At 36.8% G+C, this 12,192-nt stretch overlaps 1 protein-coding gene across 8 annotated transcripts in view; it reads left to right on the top strand.

The window, feature by feature from the left end:
• Positions 1 to 12,192, top strand: part of PPP3CC (protein phosphatase 3 catalytic subunit gamma) — a 110,818-nt gene that overhangs the window by 56,901 nt on the left and 41,725 nt on the right. For all 8 annotated transcript variants that reach the window (XM_072796322.1, XM_072796319.1, XM_072796318.1 and 5 more), the window contains exon 4: positions 4,374 to 4,485. In XM_072796322.1, the coding sequence (XP_072652423.1) occupies positions 4,374 to 4,485 (112 nt within the window). The remainder of the gene's footprint in view (positions 1 to 4,373; positions 4,486 to 12,192) is intronic.

The raw sequence follows: 12,192 nt of genomic DNA, 5'->3' as shown, positions 1-12,192 counted from the left end.
ATGTAAAACATTACTGTTGTTCTAGGAGTCAAAGCTATCCAAAAGGTTATCCTTTGAGAGGCACTGCTCTCTCCTCAACCCTCTTAAACTGTCCCCAGTGCCCCCTCCTTTCCACCCCTTTCCTCTGTGCCCACTGTAAGTAACTTTAGTTTCTGACTTATCCTTCCTGTAATTCTTCTGCACAAATGAGTAAGTACCTATGTCTTTTTGTATCCCTTCTTTATTACAGAAACAGTAGCATACTCTTTTGTACTTTACTTTTTTCACTTCATACTGTATTTTAGAAATTGCTCCAAATCAGTTTATACAGCTCTTTCTCTCTGTTTTGTGTGTGTCATAATTTGCTAAGCCTTCTGTCCAATGTATGGTCATTTAGGTTGTTTCTGAAATGTTGCTATTACAAGCAATACCACAGGGCACCTGGGTGGCTCAGTGGTTGAGGATCTGCCTTCTCAGGTCAAGTGATCCCCAGGTCCTGGGATAGAGTCCCACATCAGGCTCCCCCCAGAGAGCATGCTTCTCCCTCTGCCTATGTCTCTGCCTCTCTCTGTGTCTCTCGTGAATAAATAAATAAAATCTTATAAAAAATAAACAACACCACAACTTTGTATTATTATTATTATTTGGAGGTATATCTTCAGGGTAGGTCAAAAGTTAAATGAATATGTAGTTTTAGCAGTTTTTGCCAGTTTTTTTACTGTACAAATTATTTTTATTTTATTTGTAGATAGTCAAATTTATCCATCCTTTAAACAAATTTTTTAAAAGATTTTTATTTATTTATTCATGAGAGACAGAGAGAAAGAGGCAGAGACACAGGCAGAGGGAGAAGCAGGCTCCATTCCATGCAGGGAGCCCGATGTGGGACTCGATCCCGGGACTCGATCTCGGGACTCCAGGATCACACCCTGGGCCAAAGGCAGGCGCCAAACCGCTGAGCCACCCAGGGATCCCTATCCATCCTTTAAAAATTTTTTTTAGGGCAGCCCTGATGGCTCAGCAGTTTAGCGTCCCCTTCAGCCCAGGGCCTGATCCTGGAGACCCGGGATCGAGTCCCATGTCGGGCTCCTTGCATGGAGCCTGCTTTTCCCTCTGCCTGTGTCTCTGCACCTCTCTCTGTCTCTCATAAATAAATAAGACTTTAAATAAATAAATAAATAAATAAATAAATAAATAAATAAATAGATAGATAGATAGATAAAATTTTTAAAAATTTATTCAGGAGAAAGAAAAAGCACAAATGGGGAGTGAGGTGGGGGGCAGAGAAAGAGGGACAAGCAGAGTCCCCATTGAGCAGTGAGCCTGACATGGGCTGAGACTCAGGACCCTGAGATGATGACTTGAACTGAAGGCAAATGCTTAACCAGCTGAGCCATCCAAGAGCCCCTCCATCTTTTCTTTTTTCTTTTCTTTTCTTTTCTTTTCTTTTCTTTTCTTTTCTTTTCTTTTCTTTTCCCCTAGTTTTTTTTTAATTAATATATTTTTTTAAATTTTTATTTATTTATGATAGTCACACACACAGAGAGAGAGAGGCAGGGACACAGGCAGAGGGAGAAGCAGGCTCCATGCACCAGGAGCCCGACGTGGGATTCGATCCCGGGTCTCCAGGATCGCGCCCTGAGCCAAAGGCAGGCACTAAACCGCTGTGCCACCCAGGGTTCCCTGCCCCTGGTTTTTTTTTATCATTAGTTAAGATCAAGTTTTTCCCCGGGGTGCCTGAGTGGCTCAGTGGTTGAGCGTCTGCCTTTGGATTAGGCGTGATCCTGGAGTCCCGGGATTGAGTCCCACATTGGGCCCCCTGCATGGAGCCTGCTTTTCTCCCTCTGCCTATGTCTCTACCTCTCTCTGTATCTCTCATGAATAAATAAATAAAATCTTTTAAAAAAAATCAAGTTTCCCCCTACATTAAGGGTACAGAACTCACCACTTTTTTTATAGAACTTGCATGATTTCATTTTGATACAGTTAGCTCCCTTATCCATTTGTCATTTATTATGTATTACATGAGATATAGATCTAATTTTTTTTTGAAATGGCATCAGATGACCCAGAGATATTTATTAAGAAATCCATCATTAGGGGCACCTGATGGCTTTGTCAGTAAGCATCTGACCAGCTCAGGTCGTTATCTCAGAGTCCTGGGATCAAGTCCCATGTGCAGCCCCACAAGGAGACCCACGCTGAGCTCCCCACTTAATGGGGAATCTGCTTGTCCCTCTGCCCCTCTCTATGTTTGTGTGCAACGATGTGCTCTCTCTCTCAAATAAATAAATAAAAACTTAAATCCATCATTACCCTCAGTGAACTAGGATGCTACCTTTATTATATACCAAAAAATTTGTGTATACTTGGATTAATTTCTGAGCTAGTTTATTCCACTGGTATATTTATATATGTGCCAGTACCACTGTTTTAATTATAGAAGCTTTATAGTATCTCTTAATGTCCAGTAAGACTAGTTCCCCTCCATTCTCTGTCCACCCATAGTTCTCATTTTTCAGTGTTTTTTTCCTGGCTGTTTCCTGGCTATTCTTGCATGTTTATTTTTCCATAGAAAATAACTTGTTAAAAAAAAAAAAAAGAAAATAACTTGTTGGTATTTTTTTTGGAATTACAATGATTTTATAAATTAGGAAGAACTAAGGCAGAATCATCCTATCCAAGAACAAGGGATGTTTTTCCATTTGTTCTTGCCTACTTTTGTGTCTTTCAGGAGGGTCTTAAATTTTTCTTGGTATTAATTTTGTACAGTTCTTGCTAAATTTGTTCCTGTATGTTTAATCTTCTTTGCTGCTATTATAAATGGCAGGTGTCCTATTTATTGGTTGTGTATATGAAGGCTATTTATTTTATATATTAATTTTATATCCTGCCATGTTACTGAATTCTTTTATTATTTGAGTTGGGTTCTTTTTTTTTTTTAAGATTTTATTTATTTATTCATGAGAGACACAGAGAGAGAGAGAGAGAGAGAGAGAGAGGCAGAGACACAGGCAGAGGGAGAAGCAGGCTCCATGCAGGGAGCCCGATATGGGACTCGATCCCAGGTCTCCAGGATCAGGCCTTGGGCTGAAGGCAGTGCTAATAAACCCCTGAGCCACCCTGGCTGTCCTGTGTTTTGTTTTTGTTTTTTTTTAAGATTTTATTTATTGGACGATCCCTGGGTGGCTCAGAGGTTTAGTGCCTGCCCCTTCGGCCCAGGGCCTGATCCTGGAGACCTGGGATCGAGTCCCACATCAGGCTCCCTGCATGGAGCCTGCTTCTCCCTCTGCCTGTGTCTCTGCCTCTCTCTCTGCCTCTCTCTCTCTCTCTCGTATGTGTGTGTGTGTGTGTGTGTCTCATAAATAAATAAATAAAATCTTTTTTTAAAAAAAGATTTTATTTATTTATTTGAATGAGAGTAGCCAGAGAGCATGAGTGGGGGAGAGGCAGAGGGAGAAGCCGACTCCTTACTGAGCAGGGAGCCAAACATGGGATTCGGTCCTGGGACTCCAGGATCATGACCTAAACCAAAGGCAGATGCTTAACCAACTAAGCCACCCACGTGTTCCACTGAGTTAGTTTTATCATTGATTTTTTGGGGGGTTTTTGGATATACTATTTTTTTTTTGGATATACTATTATTATATATATTCTTCAAATAGAGTTATTTTATTTTTTCTTTATCCATTCCTTTTTTTTTTTAATAAAGATTTTATTTATTCATAAGAGACAGAGAGAGAGGCAGAGACATAGGTAGAGGGAGAAGCAGGATCCCTGCAGGGAGCCTGATGTGGAACTCGATCCCAGGACCCCCGGATCATGACCTGAGCCAAAGACAGACACTCGACCACTGAGCCATCCAGGTGCCCCTCTTTACCCATTCTTTGTTTTTTTTTTTTCCTCTTTACCCATTCTTAAACCTCTAATTGATTTCTTTTGTCTAAATTAATTACCTGTACCTCTAGTACAGTGTTGAATAATAGCAGAGATAGTGGATATCCTTGCCTCATTCCTTATTTTAATGGAAATGTCTCTGGTGTTTCTTCATTAAATAAAATACTGATTTTAGGACCAAGAGTGTGGGGGTAGGGTCAGTAGGTGGCTTTGTCACAGAGTTATAGATATTTGGATAGAACATTAAAATATAAATTAAGAAGAGGTATGTATGAAACTACTGTCTGTCAGATTTTAGAGCAACAGTATGTCACATTCAAAAAGTTAGAAAGTTGTGCTCGCTTCGGCAGCACATATACAAAAAGTTAGAAAGTTTCATGTCTCAATTTGAGAATAGCAATGAGATATGCCATTATAGCAGGTCATTTGAATTTCTATAAATTATCCTTATGCATTATGGTCACAAATAAAAATATATCCTTATTTTTGTCTTATAGTGTGTGCTGTTTTTGTGGAGTTTAAAGATTAATCATCCCAAAACAGTATTTCTGCTTCGAGGAAATCATGAATGTAGGCATCTTACAGAATATTTCACCTTCAAACAAGAATGTAAGTATAATCACTTTTCCAGAACTTTTTTTTTTGAAGTAAACTCTACCCCCAGTGTGAGGCTTGGACTCAAAACTCTGAAATCAAGAGTCATATGCTCTACCAACTGAACCAGGCACCACATAAATTTTTTAGTTACCGTTTGTCAATCCCAAAATGAATCAAACATAAACTAAATTAATGGAACTCAAATGCCTCCTATTTATTTCTGGTAAGAACCAAGACATTTGTTTTCAAAATAACTTCTGTGGTTTTCCCCTATGTATGTAAAGTAGTACATTTGGGGTATTTGGAAAACATAGAATAGTCCAAAGAAGATAAAAGTTGTCCACAGTAAAACCACTTAAAGATAATAACTATTGGGCAGCCCTGGTGGCGCAGCGGTTTAGCACTGCCTGCAGCCCAGGGCATGATCCTGGAGACCCGGGATCGAGTCCCACATCAGGCTCCCTGCATGGGGCCTGCTTCTCCCTCTGCCTCTCTCTCTCTCTCTCTCTCTCTCTCTCTCTGTGTCTCTCATGAATAAATAAAAAATAAAATCTTTAAAAAAAAAAGATAACTATTATCTCACTATTTGAGAGGTAGTCTTTTCTGTATACATAAAAACCTATCATGAAAGAGTTCAAATGCATGTATATTTGTACGTTTTCAAAATAAAATTGGGCTTTTATATGCACTGCTTAATAAATTGTGCCTTTCACTTTAATAAAATTTCTCTGTATCATTAAATATTTTTAAACAGGATTTTAAAATGTTATTTTAATATTTTTAAAGTATTCCATCTTATGAGGTGCCTCGGTGGCTCAATCATTTAAGCATCTGACTTCTGCTTGGGTTGTAATCCCAGGATCCTGGGATAGAGGCTTGCTGAGCAGGGAGCCTGCTCCTCCCTCTCCCTCTGCCACTCCCCCTGCTTGTGTGCCCTCTCTCAAATAAATAAATAAGTTCTTAAAGAAAAAAAAAAAGGTCTTCCATCTTATGAATGCACTATCATGTAGCCAGTTTAGTGACAACTGTATGACATTTCTGTTGAATGACATTAATACTGTAATAGTTTAAAAAAAACTATTATTAAAGGTAGAGTTTTTTAAAGTCAAAATATTGGCGATCCCTGGGTGGCTCAGCAGTTTAGTGCAACCTTTGGTCCAGGGTGTGATCCTGGAGACCCGGGATGGAGTCCCACGTCAGGCTCCCTGCGTGGAGCCTGCTTCTCCCTCTGCCCTCCCCCCTCTGTGTGTCTCTCATGAATAAATAAATAAAATCTTAAAAAAAAAAATTGCTGTTTGATAAAAAAAACAAAAAACGTCACAGATTTCTTGGACCAAAAAAAAAGATTTCTTTGACCAGAATCTAGGTACTCACTATTGACTCTTAACTAACATTCAATGTGAATATTAATCTATTGGGCTTGTTTGAGAGAATTTACCCCAGGACATTTGTACTTAGTATTTCTTGTTTTCCCAGTTAGCTATCTGTTCATAAGACCTATGTCCTTACTTCACTGATGTCATCTCAGAGACTTTCTTCCTTGGTTGCTTTTTCTAAATTATATATATCATCATTTTACTCTCATACCTCGCCTTTTTTTTAATATTATCTATCAACACCTGGATTTTTATATAAGATTTATATTTTTAAAAATAGATTTGTTTATTATTTTTCTCTCCTACCATAATTTAAGTTTCATGACAGCAGGGACATGTTTTATCCACTGTTGTTTTTCCATAATAGCGTCTAATAACTCCTAGGAGAGGGTAGCCCCTGTGACTCAGCGGTTTAGCACCGCCTTCAGTCCAGGGCGTGATCCTGGAGCCCCGGGATCGAGTCCCACATCGGGTTTCCTGCATGGAGCCTGCTTCTCCCTCTGCCTGTGTCTCTGCCTCTCTCTGTGTATGTCTCTCATGAATAAATAAATAAAATCTTTAAAAAATAAATAAATAACTCAAAAGAGATGCTTAAAAATATTGGTTGAGTTAATTTGTTGAATGAATGATCATCTAGAATTTGTACTTTGGGCACATATTCTCAGAAGACAATTACTAAGTTAGAGAGCCCGAACATTTTAAAGACTTGATACATACTCTAACTAGCCCTCTATAAAGATTTATCAATTTATACGTTAGGGAGTTTTTGTATTTTTATATAAAGTGAGAAGAAATAGAACCCACAAAATTTTAACACTTTTGATTTCTAAAATGTTAGCACATTCTTTATAAAATAAGGAAGCTCTGAGATCTACCTCTTTCCCCAAATAAAACTGAATATATACAAATGCTTTAATGTCATATAATTGATGATTTGATCATGGATTCTACTTTGCTTCCTATTTAGATTTCTCTTTATTATCTTGGAGGAATAAATCATAAAATATTTAAAGTTTTATTCCCAAAGAATATTCAAAATTGAAAAAAAAAACAACTTTTAAATTTATTTCCCAAGGTTCAAGAGTTCATCCAATCTTTCTCCCCCAAATCCCTTTATTTACAGGTAGGTAACAACTTAATAGTGTTCGACTCATAGTAACTCTTGTTATTGAAGCTTCCTACACTGGAGTTGGCAGTTGTGATGACAGTCTGTCTCCTAGTAGATTCTGAAAGAAAAGGTCATTCGTATTAGAATGAAAAATTTAGAGTATGAACACTTAAAAAAAAAATTCCTCTGACAGGACAGTCAGCTACAGGTGGGCAAGATAGAGATCATTCCAGCCCTTGGGATTTAGAATACAGTTCAAACCAGTAGGTAACAACCACGAAATTTTTTTAAAAATTAGATCTACGTTGGTGAGTGTTTAAATTGGTATAAAGTATTTGAAGAGTAATTTTGGAATGTCTGTGAAATTTCTGATCCAGCATCTTGGCTTCTAGCAATTTATCATGCAGATTATATACTTTTTTATATATATATACATTTTTTAATGCTGTATAACAAATCACCACAAATTCAGCTGTTCGAAACAATGCATTTATTATATCACAGTTACTGTAGGTCAGAGATCCAGGCAGAGTGTGGCTGAATTCTCTGCTCAGGGTCTCCCTGAGCTGAAATCCAAGTGTCACCAGGGCTGCAGTTCTCATCTGCAGCTTGGTATCTTTTCTAAGCTCACCAGTTATTGGCAGTAGGCAGTTCACAGTATCGATGTTTGCTTTCTTCCAGACAGCCTAAATGCATATCTCTACCGCCTTCTGTGATCAACCAGCTGGGGAAAACCCTTTTCTTTTTTTCTTTCTTACAGATTTTATTTATTTATTCATGAGAGAGAGAGAGGAAGAGACATAGACAGAGGAAGCAGCAGGGGCTCTTTACAGGGAGCCCTAGGTGAGACTATCCTCAGACTCAGGATTATGCCCTGAGCCAAAGGTAGACCTCAACCGCTGAGCTACCCAGGCATCCCAACCCTTTGCTTTTCAAAAGCTCACTTGATTAGGTCAGGTCCACCTAGCAGAATCTCCCTTTTGCTGTAATGATATGTAGTCATAGGACTCTCAACATAGCCACAAATTCCACACTCACTGCTGTAGGTCATTGCTGTTCATTTTAGAATTCTGCTTACTATACTCACAAAGATAATAGGTTATGCATGTATAAGGATGTATGATAACAATTATAGTATTAATTGTAATAGCAAAAAAGGAAAACAACAAAAAAAGAATTTGAATATAAATGAAGGACTACTTAAATAAGTGAGAATACATTTTAAAGAATGGAATACTAGGCAGCTATTGAAAGATCAAGGTGGGCCTACATGTACTGATATGGAGAGACGTTCAAATATATTGTTAGGTGACAGGATCCCATTTGCAGAACATATATAATGCCATCTCCTTTGTAAATTAAAAATATATAATGTTTAGAAGAAATGTATAATAGTTATTACCTGTGGGGAGTTGGGTCAGCGTAACTTGTATTTTTAATTTTATATCTGCCTGTGGTATTGCTAGAGTTATTTTTATAACTACCATGTACAACTATTACAATAAAATTTTTAACTGGTAATTTAGAATCACCTGAATGGGCCCCAAGCACTTAAGAGGCTTTTTTAAAGCTCTGCAGGTAATTGTGCTGCATGCCGCTGGTCTAGAGGCTTTGAAAGTATCTACAATTTGTCATTTGAGAACCGCTTCACCAAATAGTAAAAATTGGAAATATTTTGCATTGTTTTTATAAACCAAATATGGGGATATTACTCATTACACTTCTCTTTTCTTTACCTGGGAAAATTAAATAATGCGTATCAAGCCATTAACAAAGGTTCTGGAATGATCAGTATGTAGCAAAAAATAAGTCATAAGAAAGCTGCCTATGAATGCCTCTGTTCTGAATTAAGGGTCAGGTTTTTTTAGGTAATATTTTATCCAATCCTTCCTCTGTTTGCTCAGAGTTCTTTTTTTGACTAGTATAAATTGGTTCAGACTATTTTTAGAAGACGAAACAATACAACATTGGGAGAAAATTTTTTAAGTATTTCATTTTACACAGAATTTCTTATCTTAGGTTTTTATTTGCTTTTCACATGCTTTAATTTGTCAAACCAGGTTTCTTTCTTTTTTTCTTATCTATAGAGATACTCCAGTTTCAGTCAAATACTGCATATGAAATGTGGATAAATCTTGGAACAAGCACATAAATACACTTTCGCATTTTATTCTTATGAACAAAGATTATGTGTGCTGCTTTGCATGGATGTTTTCACTGATAAACTGTCTCTCTTAAAGGGCCATTGTGGCTTTTAGAATCAGCACCTTACAATTACTGCTAAATGATGCTTAGTTTCTGAGTGTGCAGCTGCAGTCTTGTGACTATTTCTAAGGATCGCAGGTGAAGATTGGTTTTTTTCTTTTTTTTTTCTTACATCAATTCTTAAGTTGCTTTACATTACAGTTTTTAAAAAACATTCCTTTCAAACCCAGAGATAATTTGAGTAGCAAAGAAAAATAGAAGTTAACTTTTGACATATCATTTATGGTTGCAAAAGCATTGTTTTATTGTTATATACTTGAAAAGTGAACCTAATGCTTTTATGATTCCATCTCATAGCAATTTCTAAAGTAAATTAATTGTTGTTTCCATAAGCCATTTTTTGATATTTAATTAAATAGCTTACTGACAAGTTCTGGAAACTCCTCTTGTAATTTTGCTAATGAAAACAGTACTGTAATGACAGGTTTATTTTTTTAAAATAAGTATTGCTTGTCATTAATTATAGTATTATTTGTAGTACTAAGAGATTGGTGTGGTTAAATTGTGGTATATCCATAAAGTGAACTACTAGCCATAAAGTATTTGTGTGCTTGTTCCAAGATTTATTCACATTTCAGATGCAGCATTAGAATGAAACAAGCATAAAAAATAATTACAAACTCTTCATATAAAGATGTGGCATGATCTCCAAAATATGTTAAGTACAAAAAGCAAGTGTAAAACAGTGTATATAAACTACCATTTATGTGAAAAACAAAAGGATGTTTTGAAAAGAGAATAAATATGTGCATGTGTATGCATAGGGTATCTTTGTAAAGATCTCCAGAAAACTAGAAATACTGGTTGCCTGCGGGGGGTGGGGGGGGTGGGGGGGGGTGGCAGGAGTAGAGGTTTGTAGGAGGCTCTGTATAGCCTTTTATAGCTTTTGTATTTTTTAACCATGTAAATGTAAATCTTTTTTTAAATAATGAAAGCAAATGTAAATGAAGATAAGTATATAATCAGTGGCTAGACCAGGTCAGGGTTTCTTGCAAATAGTGTTGACTCTCAAAATTACTTATAGGGCAGCCCGGATGGCTCAGCGGTTTAGCGGTTTAGCGCCGCCTTTAGCCCAGGGTGTGATACTGGAGACCTGGTATCGAGTTCTGTGTCAGGCTTCCTGCATGGAGCCTGCTTCTTCTCTGCCTGTGTCTCTCTCTGCCTCTCTCTCTCTCTCTCTCTGTTTTTCTCATGAATAAATAAATAAAATCTTAAAAAAAACCACAAAATTACTTTTAAAGAATATTGTTGAAACTTTGTTAATATTGTAGTGTTGATACTGGTTAGAACTTGTATCATCAGTGTGATCCTGTGATTGAGGTACGTTTTTCCTTTATTATGGAAATGATTGTCTTATGGAATGTAGCTTAAAATTTGTCATGAAAATAAAACACTGAGTCAAGTAATTTAATTAACCTTTGGGAATTATATGTTTGGCTATTTAGATTCTCCTATTAAATATTTAATTTGAAATAATGATTGGGAAGAGAACTGCATGGTTTTAAGAGCATGAATAGGTTCAGTTTCCAGCCCAACATCTGGCAAGTAGACCCAATTTCTTTAGCTTTTTAATGAAGATAGTAATAGTACTTGTTTCATAGGGTTTCTGTGAAGATAAAATAAGGTAATTATATTAGTTAATACTTACATAGTACCTACTGTGTGCCAGACATTATTCAAAGCATTTTACATATATGAATTCATTTAATCTTCACAGCAGCCTTGTAATGTAGGCATGTATTGTTATTATGCCTATTTTATGGATGAGGACATCAAAGCATAGGGAGCTAAGTCATCTGTGCTGAGTAGCATAGCTAGTAAAACAAGGTTCAGATCCAGGCAGTCAGGTTCCAGATTGTTCTCTTGACCACTGTGCTGTGAGGAACACTTTTTTTTTTTTAAGATTTTATTTATTTATTTATTCATGAGAGACACAGAGAGAAAGGCAGAGACACAGGCAGAGAGAGGAGAACCAGGCTTCATGCAGGGAGCCCGATGGGGACTCAATCCCGGGACTCCAGGATCACACCCTGGGCCAAAGGCAGACGCTCAACCACAGAGCCACCCAGGCGTCCCTGTGAGGAACACTTAACCCAGATACACTGTGAGCCTTCAACAAATTCAATAATAAAGGTAATATGATAATATATATTATTATAGAAAGTTAATATATCTCATCAGAGAAAACACAAATAAACTAAGCCAAAGAAGAATATAGATATCATCTTCAGTCTAACCCCTCAGGAGATAAGTGTTGGTGTTTATATACCTATCCATATACTTTAAGAAAATAACATTTTGTAAACTATTTTGGTCATGTGTTAATATAACATTTACTTCTGTTTTGCTTAATTTGATTTATAACCTCCTGGTTTTTAAAAATTTTTATTAATTTTTAATTCCAGTATAGGTAACATGTAGTTTTATATTAGTTTCACATGTACAATATGTGATTCAGCAACTCTATATGTTACTTAGTGCTCATCATGATAAGTGTACCCTTAATCCCCATCACCTGTTTCATCCATCCCCCCCCCACTCACCTCTCCTCTGGTCATCATCAGTTTGTTCTCTATAGTTAAGAGTCTGTTTCTTGGTTTATCTCTGTCAGTTTTCCACCTGTTACTTAATGACATATTTTCTGGATAATTGTAGAGACCCCACCCTCTGCCCACCGGAGTGTTTCTTTGTTCTTTAACCCCAAAATACAATTTAAGATGAACATTTTTATACAGAATATAATTAGGACAAAATTTGCTTAAAGACCTTAAAGATCATGAGCAAAAGATTATTGACATTTTATTGATTACTCTTAACACTTCAGTTTCCATTAATATATGTTCAGTACCTCCAGGGAATCTTTTTAGACCCAATAAACATTTAGGCTTACAAGACTACCATGGGCCATATTGGCATTCATCTACTTAAGAAGGATATGGTCCAGGAAGGGGGACAACACCAGGCATTCCT

This window comes from Canis lupus, chromosome 24 (assembly GCF_048164855.1).
Source record: "Canis lupus baileyi chromosome 24, mCanLup2.hap1, whole genome shotgun sequence".
Lineage (NCBI taxonomy): Eukaryota > Metazoa > Chordata > Mammalia > Carnivora > Canidae > Canis > Canis lupus.
Note: the sequence above shows the minus strand (reverse complement) of the source record. Positions and strands in the feature narration are given on the sequence as shown.